The sequence below is a fragment of the Clarias gariepinus genome, chromosome 6 (assembly GCF_024256425.1).
Source record: "Clarias gariepinus isolate MV-2021 ecotype Netherlands chromosome 6, CGAR_prim_01v2, whole genome shotgun sequence".
NCBI lineage: Eukaryota > Metazoa > Chordata > Actinopteri > Siluriformes > Clariidae > Clarias > Clarias gariepinus.
In genome coordinates, this window is record NC_071105.1 from 20,624,481 (window position 1) to 20,645,107 (window position 20,627).

Below are 20,627 nucleotides of genomic sequence, written 5' to 3' on the forward strand. Positions count from 1 at the left end.
TAAATAAATAACATTACAGGAGAATATATGCATGGCTGTAAAGAAATAAATATATAGTACAAGACAGACAAGGTTTCAGATGAAAACAAAAAATATATTCTCCAGCAAGCTCAGTAAAACCTAACAACTATTTTATTTATAGTACTGTGCAAAAGTCTTGGGCACATACAAAAATATGGCTTAAGCAAAATATGCTTTTGAAAACATAAAAAAGCATCTTCTATAAAGATTAATAAAGAGTAATAAAATAAACAGTCAATATTTGCTTAAAATCAGGAGTTTTAGACACAGATTTGTGCAGTTTTATAAGAAAACAGCTGTTAGGTTTTACTGAGCATGCTGGAGTATAGGATTTCTTCTGGTGTATATAAACCGATTGACCATGAACCCTAACATTGCTGATTGGTAGGAATAGTGTTGTGTGCACCACTTTTTTGTTTCCCATCTACAAAGCTGACTAAGAACACCAGATGTTTTTGTCCCCAGCTCACACAAAATACAGACTGCTGGACATTGGTGGCTCAGTGGTAGGTTTTTTGCCTACCATGCGGAATGCTTGGGTTTGATTCCCAGCCAGTGCCCGAACCCCATCTACTGCATGCAGTGCTGGTCTCAAGCCTGCATAAAATGGGAAGGTTGTGTCAGGAAAGGCATCCGTAAAGCCGTAAAGCCTGTGCCAAGTAGTTGTGTGGATCAGATGGTTTGCTGTGGCGACCCCTCGACATGACTAACAACAAGATAATACAGGCAGCTCATGCAGTTCATACTGCGGTTTGGATACTAATTTTGTGTTTCAATACAACATTTCTTTTTAAGGTCTGCTGTTAGAAGCTCTTTATTTCCTGTCGTTCAGCTGATTTTCAACACAGTATAGCTTTAACTGTTCTATAGTTCTGGACATTTGCCTGCTGTCTCACTGAGAGAGACTCTGTCTGTTTAAGAGGAGTGCAACGGATTGACTAGGGATCAGTCACTGCAACAGCATCTGTACTTTCTAATATGTTCCACTCCTCTGGATTTTGCTGCTACTGTGAGCATGCACACGCATATAGACACACACACACACACACACACACACACACACACACACACAATCTGGCATCATTTTATTTCCTGAACTTGATCCCTTACTGCAGAGCAACAGTAAACACGTTCCACATATAAACATGTCAACAAAACTTTAGCTCCTGCTGCGTCCAAGTCCAAAAGTTATCCACTTACACTTACAGCTGACTTTACATGAGATTTTCAGTTACAGTTACGCTGTTCGATGCAGATTTGCGCAGTTTGGGAGTGTAAGTCACTCTCTCCTCTCCTTTTGCCTTCCTCTGAACCTTCTGAGTTTGTCTGAAATCAATACAGTATATTGAAAAGTGTGTCTTTTGTATATGATTCTCATAACCACTGTCCTCCAAAGAAATGTTGCAGGGACTCTTCTACACTTTTCCGTGGGCTATTTGACAGAATAAATAGTACCGTCTGGTGGTATAATTAAGGTTTAATAGATTCAAACCCCTTGAGGGGCTTTTGGCTCTTTTGTCTGAGAAGAGTGAAGAGTCAGATGAGTCTTGAAGGAGGCTTGTGGTTAAACTTTTTCAATTTCCTTGATTCATTAATTTCATTACCTGCAACATGTTTAAAGAAAAAAAAAAAGATTCTGGTGTAACTTCAGTTGGAATTTCCTCTAGGCTGTCAGAATATAAAGACATTAAATTGCATTACTTATATTTCATATTCTGACAAATTTGTTTTTGTTTTCCGTAGTGTAGTTTTCTCTTCATAGATTAAACTTTTAAAAAGGTCCTTTGGTTTGCTCAGATGCATGTGAACTAGTGACAGGTTGGTGCAGTTGGACAGATGGTGATTGGCAAGAGGCATCAAGTATGAAGGACATTCAGGAGCAATGAGACTTTACATATAAAGTATGCAACTCAACCTTGAAGGCCTGTACAGTAGATAAGCCATTCATTTTGCTTATCTGTTCCACCTTAATTCTCTTTCCTCACTCCTCTTGTACTCTTGTGATGGAAAGTATTGTATTTTCTGTTTAACAGGGTCAAAGCACCCAACATTTTAAGGCAAAAAGTACAGTATACAAAAAAATATATATTAAAGTTTCAGGCATTTGGCAGACACTCTTATACAAAGTGACTGCAGAAGTGCTGTGTAGTCGCTATCAAAAATACATCTTCATGTTAGTTCACTAGTTTATGGACTAAAAGTATCATAAGTCTGCAGAGTTTGGTGCAGTATAAAAAACAAGACAAAACTTTTTTTTTTTTAGAAGCAAAGTGCTAAAGTACTTGGTAAAAATGCAGATATTTAGTCTTTGTTTGGTTTGAAGACAGTTTCTCAGCCAGTGACAGTCAGGGGAGGTTATTCCCACCACCTGAGTGCCACAATAAAGAAGATCATTGATGCATAGCTTCTTTGTACTGTACTTTGCAAGATGGTGGGTCTAATCAAGCAAAGCTAGAGGATGGGAAGGTATAGAGCGGAGTGCGATAAGTGATTTATGGGGGATGGGGACTGATGCTGTCTGATTTTGTAGGCAAGCATCAGCAGCTGCATTTACATGGACCCTAATATTATACAGACAATTGGAATAATTGCTCAATCGGAATAACAATGCATCATTTAAACACCTCAATAGGTCGGAACAGTCTGACCTGGTCCAGTTGGACAGACATTCTGTTTGGATGAGAGGGGTGGTGTAAACCCTTTAAAGTCCATGCAGTAGCAAAATTTACATTTAGGCATTTGGCAGACACTCTTATCCAGAGCAACTTACATTTTTATCTCATTATACATCTAACCAGTTGAGGGTTAAGGGCCTTGCTCAAGGGCCCAACAGTGGCAACTTGGTGGTAAGTGATTTATGTGATAAGTGATGTTTGAACCTGGGATCTTTCGAACCGTAGTCCAATGCTCTAACCACTGAGCTACCCCCTGGCCCCCAATGTTTGCCATGTAAACACTTGGTCTGTTTGGTTCTTGCTGGAATGTATATATTTTTTTCTGCAGATTTTACCTCCATGTAACACTTATAGTAGGTAACGTGACATGTTTCCAGGGGAGAACTTTTGCTCCTATTCCTGATGAATAAACTCCTTGAGAACAACTCTCTCCATCAACATTTGAGACAAACTTTTATTTTCTTGGAGTATCTCATGCTCTGTGACGCTTTCGTTTCTGTTTCTTTCGCACACTATGCTATCTGGCCTGTGTTCCACCATGTAGTGATGCCTGGTTTAGGGAATGTTTTCTTGCCAATATTTGGTCCCCTTAATAATGTACAGTACCACTCAAACATCATTTGAATGCCACAGCCTGTTTGAGTATGTTTGCTAACCATGTGCATCTCTTCATGGCTACAGTTTACCATCCTCTACTATCAAACTGGTTTCATGATCATGATAATGAGCTCAGTGTTATTCAGTGGCCTTTATAGTTACATCTTTAGAATTCATTATCATGCCTTCAGGATGTGAAAGAATGTAATAGGAATGTTTCTAAAATGTTGTGGAATTCATGCCACAAAGCACAGAGGCTATTCTGAGAGCTAAGGCAGTCCTACCCTGTAGTTGTATGGTGTAAGCATATGCAGCCGTTCAAAACCTTTTGTCTTAAGCCATCTTAACATTCATGTCCCAGCGTGAGACATTTACAGAGTAAACCTTTCTGCCCTGCCTAAATTCCTCTCCAGTTACACAGCTACAAAATACATACCTTCTGATGAGGTCACTTGTGTATTATGTAGGATTTTTTTTTCCCTTCAGTACCTCCCTATCACTGCCCATTCACCTGAGTTCACCGCTTGTTCAAGCAGGCTGCCATCAGAACAAAGCAGCAATGGGGCATGAGGAAATAGGTTTCAGGAATATGGCCATGTTAAACTTTACAGCTGGAATGGCATTCCCTTTTAATAAGCACAAAAACACTTTAGCCATGCACTCTAGTTTGTCTGTTTCATGGACTGTACTACATTGACCATTACATTAACATTTAAATACAATTCAAAAATACAGAACAGCTTTTTTCCGTTTTTTTTTGTTGCTCAAGCCCAAAAGTGTTTTCTTTCTTTATTAATTTTTTAAAATAAAAATGTATGCACATAATTTTAATCGTGTTTTAAGTGTATGCTCAGTTGTTTTTTAATTCATTTTATTTGAAACATATGTATTGCTTAAGGATAATAATTGTTCGTAACATCTACATCAGTTCAAGAAAGCTGTGTGTAGCAGATAATCACTTTTATGCAAATGTTTTTCAGCTATTAAAGTGAGCACGCCTGTTCTTAGAGACCCACTCAGCTCTGTGATCACTCTAATGCCTACAATTAAGGAGAAACCCATTCCAAATACTAGCTACAAAACATATACATTATAAGCGTACATAGACATTTGTTTTTGAGCTTCTTCTTAACATATTCTCTGTGTTAGATTGCAGTAAGAACGACTATGTATTGATCTCCGCTCTATAGAGTCTGCTGATGTCTGAATTTAGTCTAATTGTTAGAGCAAGTGTAGATTTGCTTAGCAATTCACTCTTATGTATTATTAATTTATTTAACAGGTCAAAGTGTACATGCTGGGTTAAGGGTTCATGGTGCAACAGGTGCTACAGCACATTATTGCTATCTAATGATAAATGAAGCTGTCTTAAAGCTAAGCATCACTCTGGTGCCCTTTTCATTAATCTCTTAATGGCGGTTGATCGAGTGCATATATCATGGCTGTTACATTGGGAAACAACTGTACGGACTACAGAGGAATTTTACTGAAGGTATACACTGAAAACCGTTAGAGATCGTTGGGGTATTTTGGATGGGATTTTGGGTCTAAGGTTAATTATTTAAGTCCTTATTGTAAATTATGCTGTCAGTGCTATTCACAAACTTTAAATGAGTAGCTGAGCTGATGTTTCATACATGGCTTTGACATTTATGGAAAAATCTGATGCAAAGGCTATAAACAATTTTTTGACCTTTGGCTCCAATATTTATCAAGTCTTTTCAGCTACTTTCAGTGTGATTTCTGAATAAAGGGGTAAAGGCTAGATGACACTTTCTTTACAGCAGTTTCTATGGTAACAGCAATTGTCACTTGACAAAAAAATATTCTATAACCCTTTGTAGTGCATTCATATGAGCTAATGTATATAGATTTTCATTGATGATGTCCTTGACCTTTAGGAATATTTCTCTTACTGTAGTTTTCAGAAATAATTTAATTTCATGTCGCTAATCCCAATTAAACAATTAATCCCTGACCATTTCCACTTGACTATTTTGCCAGCGTTGGCTTTTTTTCTTGAAGGTTTATGCTTTATTGCATTCTTTTTTTTAAGCCAGTGACCTCTCTTCACTCTTGTTACAACCGTTGTCAATGTCCAGTGTTAGCAAATGCTATAAATCAGATAAACGCAATGGATGGAAAGTAGTGCCTTCATTTCTAATAGCTAGAGATGCTCTTGGTGCTGATCGTATATCTTCTCCTACATTACACACTTCCTTTGGTAAATGAGACTGTTTTAGATAAGAACAACATCACAGCAGGTATCTTTCTCTCGTAGTCCCTCTCTCTCTCTCTCTCTCTCTCTTTTTCTCGCTCATTCTTTCTCCGTATTGAGAACAGATTTGGCTTTTTACTACCAATCTTGTCTCTGTGTGCTGATCAAACACTTGCCATTCGTGTCTGTTGGTCTGCATGTTTTAATCATACCCAACATTTGTGCTAAATCATTATCTTGGTGTTTTTTAATGTTCCATCATTCTTTTTCTATAATATATTTAAGTGATTACCACATGTTCAAAAACCTGACAGTGTTTCATATTTTTACATCTATAGAGCAGACAAGCGAACTGATTCACGTACACAGTAGCAGCTAAAGAACACTGAGTCTTAACAACTGCTCTGAGAATTTCTCATATTAAATGATAAAAGCTAAATATTTGCTGTCCTAAGACACAAAATTATGCCAGTGTTACAAAATGTTTATGATTCACAATCATGATTCACTACTATTGTCAAGTATGTCCTGTTGTGAAGCATTTCTTAAAAAGATAGGCAAGTATTTTTCTTCACTCCAATTTGGAAGCTGACTAACAATACAGTATTGTCTTAGACACGTGGACACGAAAGAGACACAAAAAGCAAAGGATGATGGGATTCAGGGCTGTTGGGGAGATTTAATGATGCAGATTTCCATGCTTGCCTATCATTTCCCCCCCTTAACACTTACCTCATTATTATTCCTGACCTTTTCTATAGGTGTACTGGTGCAAGTCAATCAGTTTGATATAACATCAGTCACTAGCTTTCCCCCTGGAATTTTACATTCGTGCAAAGACAAGGATGTTAGATCATATAGTGTAGATGTTAGACCAATGTAAGTACCCTCCACCCCCCATCTAAATCTTGTGGATCGAATGGGTAAAGGAAAATGTCAAGAACCCTGCAAGCAGACAAGCAAATGAATCTGAATTTACCATTTTATGCAAAATGTCATCTCAGAATTCACCACTAATTGGGCTCTCAAATAGGTTACTGAAAACAGCAGTTGAGTACAAAAACAGCACATCTCCAGTGGGTACGGCTTTTGCCTCATACGGATGGGCAACTCGAAATTGCATGCAAGAAACACAAGATCTATGAAGCTGCCATATAAGGTGTAGATAGGAAAGGTTGGCTATCTCCCTGATTGCCACATAAGCCTGGCTTCAGTAAACCATCACTATATGATATGATAAAGTCTTAACGTATAATCACAGCAGCTCTGCAGCACAAACATGTCTGCATGGGAAAAATGTGCACCTGAAAGGGTTACAGAAATGTCTTTGACACCGGCATGAGGGCTAGATGACTGGGTCAGGGTGTCTTTAAAATAAATTGTCTTTTTTGGTTGTTTGTGTTATTCAGTGGTTAATACCTACCAAAATTTCTGTTAATTTTCTGTCAAAATGCAAATGATAGAAAGGTGTTAGAACAGACAGTGCATGTGAATGCAGGCTGCTACAATGGGCATATAAGCATCAGAACTGGACCATGGAGCAAAAGTGGTCAGATCTGATCAATTTCTGGTTTCTTTTACACCACGTGACCAAGTTACTGAATGTTAATAAATAAAAGATGTAATTCAAGCAGAATTGCCAAAAACATACTTATGGAATTGTAGCTTTTTTTGCTTAAGTGGAATTTCCAGGAGTACTAATGGTTCATATAACTGCACTAGAATGGTTCACTGCGCATATCGCTGTGCTCATCTGTGTTTTTATAATATTATACAGTAAAGTTAGAGGCATTATCTGCAGTCATGACAAAACTTTTAGAAATATCATTTTAGACCCAAGATATAAAAACTCATCAGATGTAGATGAAAATGGAAGGAAATGGCAATTTTACTTGAAATACCTTTAATGGAAATGTGTGCATAAATCTAAGCTCTCCAGCCAGCTAACCAGTGTGGGGCTTCTTAACACCTCTATCTCCTACGCGGAGTCAGCATGGTTTCGCGCGGTGGCTGTAAGTACGGTTTATCGCATTTCACTGCGAGTTTTGGCGTAGTGATAACATTTCCAATCTTTCCATGCGAAAAATTAAACGTTTTATTTTTTGATAGTCCTTGCAGAAGCTCGATCCTCGTCTCACTGCGAGTCAAACCATGTAGGTGAAATCGGGGGGTTTGGATCTTTTTCCACTCTCAGAGCAAAAATAAAAAGATCTTTTGGCAATACATTTGTCCAAAATGTCACTTACTTATTAGTTTTTTTATTTCTAGAACTTGTTGTGTATAAGCAATATTATATTTGCAAGCATGTGGTTATTTCGAGTATTGTCAATAGGGATGGAAGAAAAAAAAATCTATGAATTTCATTTTTGTGATATGATGCCAATCCATTGCAGGACACACACCATACACACACTACAGACAATTTGGAAATGCCATTTAGCCCAGTCTGCATGTCTTTGGATTGTGGGAGGAAACTGGAGTACCCGGAGGAAACCCATTAAGCAGTTGGAGACCATGCAAACTTCATGCACACATGGAGGCTGGAATTGAACCTTTGACCTTGAGAGGACAGGTGACAGTGCTAACCACTAAGTCAGCGTGCTGCCCACTCCAAAATTATATATAAAAAACATTTTTTACATTTATATTTTAGTTGAACCGGGCGATCGGTCAGTGACCAGAACTGACTGGTTTTCAGTTTGATTGGCTGTGACCGGTGATCGATCAATCTTAGAAATAAACTATTTTAGTTTACAGTATATATATATATATAATGAGCGCAGAAGCTTCCAAGTGGCGCAACAAAAACATTTTTATGGAGCTAAATTTTCACACGTGTTAAAAAGCCTCTGTTCTGCCGTTTTTTCCAAACTCTGAGAGCAAATTAGTCTCAAACCCACTCATTTCACACGCTTATACAAGCCTCAACACACCATGAGCGCTAATTAGTCAAAAATCGTGTGCGTTAGAAGCCCCGTGTTCCCGCGTTAGAAGCCGTGCGTCCGCGCGCTCACAGCCACTTAACCCGCGCACTCATTGTCAAGATGAGTTCGGAGACTTTGGAGGCGTTTGAGGCGGAAAAACGTTGCCTTTTCTTTATAATCCTACATGTAGCACACATTTACTTCCCCTGTGGTAGAAGTGAATTATTTGCCAAGTTCGTTTAGAAATAATAATTATGGCAGATGACAGAGATACGAGTTGCTCAGTTAAAGTTAAACTCCTGTATTTAAAGTTAGCTTGTATTGTTTAAAACTGGTTTTAAGTGAAAAAACTAATGTTATAAAGAATGGGCTACATTTAATTACTCATTCAACTTTTTTAAAGGTTTAAAATCGGGGGAAAATGTAATGTTGAATCAAGATATTAAAAAAATCACAATATTTATAGAAATGCAATTTTTAGTCAAATCTGCATCTAGGTATTGTTATAATATTGTGTTGGGAGGTGACAGGTGATTTCCATTCCAAATTGCCAGTATATTGTGATAGCTATGATTTGGCCATAGGCACTAGCTTAAGCCTGCTGACAATTAGCATAACCACATCCTTGTTTATACAATATCGTTTAATATTTCGCGTTGTTCTTGCTCCTACTCTGGTTTGTGTTTGTGGATGATCCTGCTTTGCTCTTGTCTTATTTTGTTTGCGTTTCCCTAAAAAAAAACTGCACTTGCAAATACGTTTTAGTCCCTTACAGCAATAAGTAATGTTGGTTGATTTTTTTTGGGTTGTTTTTGTTTCTGACTTGCATGGGTAAATCCTGTTAAATGCAGTGTGTACCTAGTATCAAAATGTTGTTCTTTCAACTTCCTTCGTATATCTGATTTCCCTTCATGTCTTTCTTGACATGATCTTCCCATTTTATCTTGGCCTGTAGCTGTGTATTTATCATTAGAATAATATTTTAAAGTGGATTCCTTGCTAATTATATGTTAGACCTACTAGCACTGGCATATTAGCCTTAGTACTGGCAAAAAAACAGATAAGCTAACTACTCTTTTACGTTGTTCTTTAAAACTTCCATGTCCCTGACTAGTGCATGGCTTAAAAAAAGACATTTTGTCGGGAAGCTTTCACCGTAGTCTTTGCTGACTATAGCTCAATAGGACATGTAATGAATCGATTACAGAGATAATGATGTCCCTGGCGCACCTGTAGTGAATAACACCAGTTACCGTTTTGGCTCAAATGAGGAGTGCTAAAAATAAACTCCTGATGTAAATTTAGTGGAAGAAAATCTGTGACAGGCAGAATAACATCCTTAAAGTCTGTATTAAGTGGCATTAGTGTTCTTCTCTGAGGCTGTAATTAAAAATAATTGTTACATTGAGTTAAGGCTAGCTAATGTCAGTCATAGAGAATTAAGTGCTTTATTCACTGTATTACATCTTGGCCTGTTACACCTGAGTGTAACAGGTAATAAAATAAATGAGTTAGAAAAAAGGTCTAACAGTGGCAGGTTGGCTTTTGATCAGTGGCTCGGAGCCTTGGCCACTCAACGACTGTTGTTTCCGCTGATGATACGTAAATTAAGAAAAGCACAACAAATTTTTTATAAACATTTTACAACCGTTTGATTAATGTGCTCTTGTTGTTTTATGGCTGAGGGTGTTTTTTTTGTTTGTTCTCCTAGTTCATGGTAATGCAGGGGTAAATTTGAGGCCTTAATTTAGAAGTGAAGATGTCTCTGGAAGCCTATGAAGGTATAGCAGTGCATACTGGAGTCAGAGGTTTACCTTGGTCTGCATGGCAGGAAATTATTCCTTGTTTGTCACGTGTCCCACTTTCTGAAAAGAGTGAAATGAGTTAGCGTGAGATTATAGAAACTAAGGCTTAGAGCAAAAGGAGCAGGAAAAGCTATAGGGGTCCTCGTTGTCAGAGAGCTGACAAGTAAGGGAGGAGTGGTTGTTAATTGTTGATATTTTCAGTCTCTTAGTCTGGCCACAGGCTTCATGTTTTGTCAGGCATTAGGAGACCTAGGGCTACATGATTTCATCATCCATCCATCCATCCATCCATCCAAACCTCCTCCATAAGAAATAATCAAAATTTAGATGATTTGTTCCATCACCCCAAAATATCCATATAAAAATAATTAATACAAAATGGAAAGTAAAGATAAAACAATCTAACCTAAACTTCCTGACAGAGCAGTGTTTCCGTTAGTTTGACACTTGCGCACATGCACACACACTGATAGAATCTCTGCTTTCTTACAGAGAGAGAGACCCTGGATCTTTAACAAGGAACCTCTGATGACACTTTACGCACGCACACACACACGTGGTCAAAATGTTATATGCGTGCTCAGATGTTGACTATACAGTACAAGTGACGCACGTGCACTGAGACTGAGCATGGGAGATGATTACCCATAATTCCATACCCATAAACTTTTTTCTTGCAAAACGCTCGCAATTACTTGCAATCCAAGGTTCCACAGTATATATATAAAAATAATAAAATCATTGTGATTATATTTAATCAAATCACAATGATAGATATATACAGGTATTATATATAGAGAGATTATTGACACATATTGTTATTGCAATTTAAACTGAGATATTTAACTATTAAATGTAGCATTTTGTATTTTGTACCCCACCTCGTGTCCTAGAGTATTCCAGTCTCCAGGCCCCCTGCAACCCTGAATACAGGATTAAGCGGTATAGATGATGAGTGAGTGTATTTATGTAGGCTAACGGCAAATAATAGCACAAATGATATCATTAACAGGATGTTGGTCAAAAATGTATTCATCACCTCCAAAGTATTTAAAAAAATAAATACTTAAATTAATGACAAAAAAAAGACATTAATTCCTGATTGTGCAAATAATACCTGTAATTCATTGCAGCCTTTCGCGATTAAATAATTGCACAGGGTTGTGGTTTTTATTTTTATGTGATTAGTTGTGTAGTACTAAGGAGCACAATACACAATGGATACAGCAAGAGAGAGAGACAGAGGATGATGCAACTTTTTATGGATATTAACAACTTGTTGGTGTGCAAATGAATCAGTAACTGTGAGACTGAAAATGTGATACGTGTGAGTGTGTGCTGTCTCTCCTTCTGCCAGTCCAAAAAAGGGTCAGATCACAGCTGCTCTGAAAGCTTTCACAAACCCACAGGAGTGAGAACCGTCATCTTGTGTGTGTGGGTGAATGTTTGGCCATACTTGAACACTTCTGCCCTTAGGATAAAATAAAAACAATACAAAAACAGGACACATCCATTTCCGTTCTTTTTTTTTTCTTCAAGAAATGTGAAGATAGAAATTCCAGAGAATTGTCCCAAAAATATATCAGATTTTATTTCTGACATATTGTCGTCATCTTTGTGAGCTTTTGTCCTTGACTAAACTGTCCCTGACTGAATAGATGAAATTGTGATAGATAAATGACTGAAAGTACACAATAGATATATTTGCATGTACAGTACACTGCCCAGTGTGTAAAGTCGTGTCCAATTTATGTGTGAAAATAATTCTTCATTTTTCCAGAGCCACTCTTTCCCAATTTGAGCCCGGGAATATGGCTGTGCCATTAGGGAAGAAAGAAAATCCATTAATATGATAACCTGGTCATTTAGTACATTCAGGTCATCATCTGATGTTCCCACAAAACGTTGCTGAGCCTAGACCTGACCAACTAAAGCAACCTCAGATCATAACACTGCCTCCAGGGGCTTGTACACTGGCCACTATGCATAATGGATGCATCACTTACTGACGCATTCCTGAGCCAGTATAGGTCAGTCTGAACTTATCAGAACACATGACCTTTGTCTCCAAATTCCAATCTTTATGCTCCTTTAAGCCTTTAAGGGTTTCTTATGGCAACGCAGCTGTTTAGTCCCAATCCTTATTCTTATCACATTGTGTGTGTGTGTGAAAATGTTCTTAGTTTTACTATTAAAAATAGTTTGATTTCTGCTGTAATTTCATTATGATGCAACTACACCATGTATTTAAGTGGTCTCCTACCACATTTATTTTCCACAAAGTTAAGCTCATCACTATCCTTCGTTTTGTTTTCTTTGCTTGATCTAGACCAATAATTTGACCTTTCTGAAATTGTGACTTTTTCTGATTTTTGAAATAAATAAATAAATAAATAAATAAATAAATTTTGTGCTGAATTTAAATGACTGACATTAATAATATTTATTATTTTACAAGTTGCCATGTTGTGCAATATTTATTACCATGTTGTGTTATATTCAATACTTTTCTTTCTTCGCACCATCGGTTATTCTGTCTGTGTTATTGCTATTTATTTCTTAAATCTGTTTCATCTGTTTTCAACACACCTTTACCAGACCTTCAGTGTTCTGGATGGTTTGGTTCAGGTTGGATGGCAGCTGGGAGAGAGTGATAATATGAACTGTCTGCTCCAGAGCTCTCTGCTATCACTCCCTCCTTCATTCATTCTCTCATCTACATTTCTTTATTCTCCACTCCTCCACAAACTTCACCTGCTTGTAACAACACTTTAAAGTTTGGGGGAAAAAACATTGGCAACAAAAAGACGTCTGTTTGTGAGGTTTGCGTTTCATGTCGGTTTGTGCTGTCAGACTTTCAGCATTCTCAACTTTATTGAAAAGAAGGCGCTTGCTGAGTCAAGCAAGCGAAGCTTAATAGGATAAACACTGTGCTGGTTATACAGCTGTATACCTGTAGTGATATATTCATCTTAATCTTAGGATTGACAGTCAAATAAAAAAATAAAAAAATAAGGTGGCAAAAAAAGCCAAGATGCCATTCTAATAGTTAGAGCACTGAGTCTGGGAGGGACAGTCCGTACTCCCTTACTTTGGTACATATTGTTACAGATTCAGTCTTCATGTTGCAGTTCCCATGGTGACGAGCATGGCAATGTTTTGTTCCAGTTCTGTCTTTATTCCTGTTCCTCAGTTGGTTCGTTGCCTGATTGCGTTTACCTATTCTGTGTTACTCTTGCTAATTAATTTACGGTATGTACTTGCACCTTGGTGTTCTTTGGTGAAGTTTGATCCTTGACCGTGCTATAAACTCTGAGTATAGTTCCTGCATTTCCCGCAATAAATCTCATGTCCAAAATCAACGCTGATGGATGAGTTACACATGAATTTCATTGACTGTACTTTATCATATTGTATACTTGTTTGTTTTGTAAATAATGAGCCTAATCCATATTTCTGTTGTTTTTTTCTTTCTTTCTTTGCTTTCTCTCTGCAGGCAAAGTGCTAAACACAGACTTGAGGCATTATCTCAGCTTGCAGTTCCAGAAGGGTTCACTGGACCACAAATTACAACAAATCATCCGGGACAACCTTTACCTGCGTACTATACCATGTAACACACACACACACACACACACACACGCACACACCTATATGCTCACACTCACACACACATGCACACACACACACGCACACACCTATATGCTCACACACACACACACACACACACACACACACACACACACACACACACACACACACACACATTTGGCCATCTGCCAGTCTGTTCGTTATCTCCAAAGTCTCCTATCATTTGGTTGTCAAAGTAGCGGCAGCTGCCTCAGCTCACTTCAGCGTGACTGGATGTTTGCTAGAAGCTAGTCATTCCACTCAGGCTGAAACTCTGCTTCTCAGCTGGGTTGTTGTTTTATTCAACTACTTTATCCTTCATGTGGGCATATGTGAATGGAAAGGTTGAAGCCTTTCTTGCCTTGAAAAGTCATGGGTGAGGTTCTACATGTTGTATGGTTTTTACACAGGTGGTAAGGTTTGGGATCTTATTGTGTGCTGAATTTGGTAGGGAAATCATTTTTCTTCCTCTCTCTCTTTCAGGTCTTTTGCATATCTATCTTTGGGTGACAAGGCAAGAGTTACATATGAGGCAATAATGGGGGGAAAAATGAAAGGAATATTATACACGAATGGATGTTAGTGTTCCGGATACCGAGTAGAATAGCAATCGAGACAGTGTGTTAATGTCTTCAATTAAAGCTCATCCATTTCCCCTTCTGTCTGAAGACATAAAATGTATAACCTCCTGAGACTCAGACTTTAAAATTGTGTACACTGCACTTTCTCCTTACTGATTCTGTTTATTAGTACCTGATACCTATAAACATAATCAATATCTTAAAACAGCAAAAAGTTTGGTAAAAGAATTATACTTCATGGTTCTCGTATGATTATGCATAATAATTAACCTTGTACCCACACTTTTTTCCCTGGGACCTCTGGTTTCCTCCTACACTTCAAAGACATGCAGATTAGGCTAATTGGCATTCCAAATGCCCTGTAGTGCGTGTTTGTGTTCTGCGCTGGATTGGGACACCATCCAGGGTGTATGCCCCAATTCCCCTGGTATAGCCTCTAGGATCAGTGGTATAGAGAATGAGTACAGTAAGTGAGTAAGAGTGGATCCTCATATGAGGATCAAACAAGGATACAAAGATGAGAGAAAATTTCTTGTCCACATTTGAAGACATTTGGGTCTCCAGAGGAACAAAATATTGCTGTGGAAGAATGATTAATTGATGCTCTTATTTCAGAACACTGTGCAGTGATTGATACAGAAAACTGAATTAATGACAGCTTGCCTGATTAGGATAAAGTATGCACTTTGATCGCAGTCCAAATTGAGACACTTAATTAAAACTTCAGTGTGTGGTGACATTTAAACAGAACATGCAGCTTTGCTGTCCTTAGGTCACTTCATGCACAGTCTACTTACAACATGATGGCTTTCTCTTTGTCTTTTTTTTTTATCTATTTTGTCTGTTCATCTGAGATGATGAGGCACTGTGAGAAAGATGTATAGAGTAGGTCATACTGTACATAGGAAGATAAGGAGCACAAGCGCCTCTGCTGGAGTCACAGAGTAGCATCAGGGTGCACTTGAAGAAAGCTTTTAAAAGCCTCTCTGATGGAGGCAGAGATGGAACACCCTTAGGTGGTACTCAGCATTCCCACTTCTCTTCCCCTTTCTTTCTTTTTCTCTTCTCTGTTCTCCTTTTGTTTCAAGATGTCATTTGAAATAACTCCTTGCAGCAATAACACCACCCACCCTGTTAACCTTCTGAGCATGTACTCAATCCATTCATGAGATCCACAGAGTTTGCTCTTTTATGTGACTGTGTGTGGATTCATGGATGGTGTCTTTCAGTCATTTTTAAAAAAATCTTTTATTTCATTTACTTCTCCTTGAAGTCCATTAATTTGACACCGGCATTATCAGTACTGAGAATTCGAATGTAAATGTACCTCAAATAAGAGCAAAGCCTGGTGGCATTTTGTAGCACCCACACAAACAAAGCTGAGAAATGTCAGCTCTTATTTTTGGCCTTGTATTTGAAAGAAATGCCACTTTCGGGTGCTTCTTGTGTGCAGCCAAACAATCGACTCTCCTCCGAAGAAGGTCCCAGTGGACATGGCAGATTCACTTACACACATATACAGTACACGCATTCTCTCCCATATATTCACTCCCACATCCACACTAACAGCTAGGTTCCCTTGCTCAACAAATGTTATATACGGATCTGTGTTGTATTTTTTAAATACTAGAATGAATTCTAGAATCTTAAAAAAAGAAGAAAAAAGGAGTTGATTGAAAAGTTAAACTGAGCCACAGTTCACAGTTCAATAACTGTGATTAACGGTGGATGAAAGTCTACGAGAACAAAATACTCAAGTTCTCCTTTAGTGAGAGTTCATAGTCAGTCTTTCAGCATTGATTCAGTGGTGGGTGTCTGATAGTTTACGCTCAGTGTTCTTCACCAAGTGCATTCACTTCTGCTGTCATGGAAGTTTATTTACACAAGGAGGTGCAGCGCAAAACACACTTTTACAGTATGTGGCTGCAGAATACGTTCCCAAAGCCTCATTTTTACTAGCGTTTAATTTAATAAAGCTGTAACACATCATTTTAACTGTAATAGGAGGACGCTGAGCAGCCCTGTGCATGGTGTAAGTTAAGGTTGAAAAGCTGTTCTGGAAAGTATTAACCACATAGCCCTTAAATGAGGTTGAATTAAAATCTAGTTTGTCTGATTTCTCTCTTTAACCCAGGTCCTAAAATGGCAATATATTATTACAGTTCTTGCTTAAAAATAAATAAATGAAAGAGAGAAAAAAAAATAAAATAAAACATTTTACCAAAATAACCCTGGCTGAATGGAGGCACAGCTGGTGGGATTTTGTTTTGTTATTTTATGGCAGTTCCTAATGCTTATTCCTGGGTGGGAAACATAAAACCCATCTTGCACAGCTGATTGGATACGTGTCAAAAGACGTTATTTTGCACAGTAATTGCACTATAGTTATGTTCATGAAAGGTCAACAGCATCATTTTGCTTCCATATTTAAACACATTGAATATAAAGGAATGTATCCCTTCGTTTTTTCTTCTTATTCGTACATTTTATTGGTTACCAGCTGGTTAGAAACTGGATTAACCAATCAGCATCAGAAATTTTTCCTAGACACACTCAGATTATAAAAAAATATTGAGGTGAAGACCGATGAAGGTTTGCTGTAGGAGTGTAAAGGAAGCTTTATAAGATACTAATTACCCAAATGTCGAGTCAGAAAAACAGAACATACACATAACCAACCACACTTGGCCTTTTAAAAAAAATCCTTTTTGTTCCTCCAAATGCTCAAATGCATGCCACTATGATGGGATATACTGTATGACCACGCTCGAGTAACGCTTAAAACAGAGTCAATAGGTTCCTTGACAATGATGAAGTAACCTTTTGTTCTTTTCAGTTTAGCTAATTAGGCACATTTCAAAGTCTTCTTTGTATTTTCATTCTTTTTCTTCTTCAAGCTCACAGCACTCAACCAAGACTTCAGAGTCATCAAGCACAAGCTGTCATTCAGTCGTTTGATGAATAACTCTAATAAGTAGACTCTGCTTGTATTCTCATATTTTATCAAGTTGTTGATTTTAAACTACTTACACATCTTACACATCATAAGTTGTATTTCAGCTTCACTGGTGCTTTTTCAACTTTATTTCTTAAAATAAATAAATAAAACAACTCATATACACACACACAGCTTGGAAATGAAGTTCTTTCCTTTCATTAAATTGAACTAAAGGGTGATCTGATAAAAGGAAAAGCCATTAATTTCACATTACTTTCTCTAAATTGAAGGTACAACCCGTCTACCCAGAGAGGGCGAAGTTCCTGGAGTGGATTATAACTTCATCAGTGTGAGTGACTTTAAGATCTTGGAGGAGAGCGGTTTACTCCTGGAGAGTGGAACTTATGAAGGTAAGTGAGGTAACAAACCAGATGTGGTAGAGAAGTTAGAATCCACATGCTGAGTTTATTAAAACACAAAACAAAATCGAGTTGTTAAGCAGGCAGCTGTCACTGTGATTCAATCCGATTATCATAGAAGAAAATTTTATTAGGATCATCAAATCTTCGAAACGCTAAACAGAGGACTTTCACAGGAGAGGACTTTTACAATTTGAAATTTCACCAGGGAAAGGCAAGACTTTATAATGGCAAACTAAAGTGCATATATTGTGTGCAAACTCGGAACAGGAAATGAGCAGCTGATTAGAACACTGGAGATCTTGACCTCTACAGGCAGAGAGGAGGGTGAGGGATAACCTGGCCTGTTGTGGGCAGCAAAGGTTTTTAGGCTAATGTGTAATGGACATTGGTATGACATAAATGACATGCATTAGTGAAAATGCTAAGTTCAATTAAGGAGCATATGTCACATGGTTCATGCTCTATATACAGTATGTTATGGTAAACTTTAGTTCAAGTTCAAATATGTACAGTAGCATTTAGTCACATAAAAAAGCTGAGTAAAAGAATCAGTGATAAAGGGATAGATTTAAGGAAAGAAAATGGTCATTTTTATGGCAAGTGTGAGATTACACTGAGTTAATGCGCTTCTGCCCAACCATTATAAGGTGGCGAAGCTAAAACTGGGATCAGATAAGTGAGCCACTGTAATAGTGTTAAACCTGACTTGAGCAGCTTTGAATATACCAGAGGGAGGGCTCAGTCACAGTAAGATATGCCCTGCCTTGGAGAAATGTCACACGTTAGATCATTACTGACCAGCATGGAAAAAGGCAATAAAGCTAAATTAAGCCTTTCTTCTTGAGTGCAGCACTTGCCTCAAGTGTTCACTTTTTTTGTTTTATTAGGGTTTATCTACATTTTTTTAGACATCTGCTTAGATAAGAAGCAAGGTATTACAAACTCAAGAGTGGCTTTAGATCTATCTGAAGCCATCCTGTGAAAAGAAAAGAATATGATACAATATATGTCAGTAAGTGTGCCAGACTATTGGAGTTAATGCATCTGTTCAGGGCAGAGCCTGCTGGGACGCCCTGGCAGATCACACAGACATGTCCATATGCACCCTTCCTTAGAGAGTAGATGCTGTGCTCCCAAAGACATCCCAACAAATGCTGGCATAATAAAACTTACAAATGCCCAAATTAAAAAAAAAAAGAGGCATACAAAAAAAATAAATAAATAAATTATATATATATATATATATATATATATATATATATATACACACACACACACACACACACACACACGATATATACCTATTTATATCCTCTGACTTTCAACTGTTATTACTTTCAGTAAACTTAATGTGTAAATATTTGTATGAACACTAAAAGAGTGTATGAACACTTCTAAGACATAAACTAAAAATGTTTCACAATGTGTCCCTGAATGAAGGGAGACTCAAATCAAAAGTACCAGTCAGTATCTGGTGTGGCCACCAGCTGCTTGAAGTACTGCAGTGCATCTCCTCCTCATGGACTGCCTATTGCGGACAGTCTGAGCACTGATGGAGGGATTGTGTGTTCCTGGTGTGACTCGGGCAGTTGTTGTGGCCATCCTGTACCTGTCACGCAGGTGTGATATTCGGATGTACTGATTCTGTGCAGGTGTTGTTACACGTGGTCTTCCACTGCGAGGATGATCAGCTGTCCTTTCTGTCTTAGGCGTGTCACAGTGCGGACATGGCAATGCCATGCCTCCCTGCAGCATGCCTAATGCACGTTCACGCAGATGAGCAGGGACCCTGGGCATCTTTCTTTGGGTGTTATTCACAGTCGGTAGACAAGTCTCTTTAGTGTCCTGCATTTTTAGAACTGTGACCCTAAATGCCTACTTTCTGTAAGCTGTTAAGGTCTTAACGACCATTCCACAGGTGCATGTTAATTAATTGATTATGGTTAATTGAACATGCATGGAAAACATTGTTTAAACCCTTTACAGTGAAGATCTGTAAAGTTATTTGGATTTCTACAACATTATTGTTGAAATACACAGTCCTGAAAAAGGGACGTTTCTTTTTTTTGCTGAGTATATATTTTTATCACATTAGCTACTGTCATGTAAACAGGATGAGGTGCCCTTTTTGAACCAAGCCTTTCCCTTAGCTTTCTTTTTAAGTGAAGTGGAGCAAATGTACCACTAACATGAAACCTGTATTTGAATCTAAGCTAAGCTACAGGCTGAGCTCAGAAGATTCTCAGATTATTTTAGCACTTCCTGACTCACTTTTGGCAACAGTCTGTATCGATTTCTTTTTTAGCACTCTCTAATACAGAAGTAAGTGATCTTTGTTAAGATGTTTGCCAAATATGAGTCGATTCTAAGCATTAAAGATTTGATTGTGATTGAACACCTAAGAACATTGGATGGTTCTATGAACACTAAAAGCCTCAAGGGTTCACTATTATTAGGAAACAATGTCAATTCAGTGGGTGTTCTGGAAAGGAAGTCCATATGACACATGTGATCCAGTCACTTCACGACTAAGGCCTATAAGATGTCAGTTTGCATTTACACACTGCCAGAAAGCATAAATATTCAGCCCCTCTGTACATCATCAGATTACCAATGATGCTTACACAGATTGTTGCAGTTAGCATTTTTATTGCAAATCATTAAAATCATTTTTTTAGCAGACCTTTAAAAATATATATTAAAGCGAAAAATGCTGCTTGCCTAAATCATAATTTGCTCAGACCCAAACTTCTGAACAAGGGGAGAATTTGTCTGTGCTGTGTGACAAATAAAGGCTTCTTGTTCTCCTCTTCAAT

At 37.8% G+C, this 20,627-nt stretch overlaps 1 protein-coding gene across 1 annotated transcript in view; it reads left to right on the forward strand.

Annotated features, from left to right (window-relative positions):
* The window catches only part of LOC128527096 (membrane-associated guanylate kinase, WW and PDZ domain-containing protein 3), a 142,228-nt gene that overhangs the window by 85,882 nt on the left and 35,719 nt on the right, over positions 1–20,627 (forward strand). The window contains exons 2-3 of the mRNA XM_053499388.1: positions 13,737–13,853; positions 17,680–17,799. Coding sequence (XP_053355363.1) covers positions 13,737–13,853; positions 17,680–17,799 — 237 coding nt within the window. The remainder of the gene's footprint in view (positions 1–13,736; positions 13,854–17,679; positions 17,800–20,627) is intronic.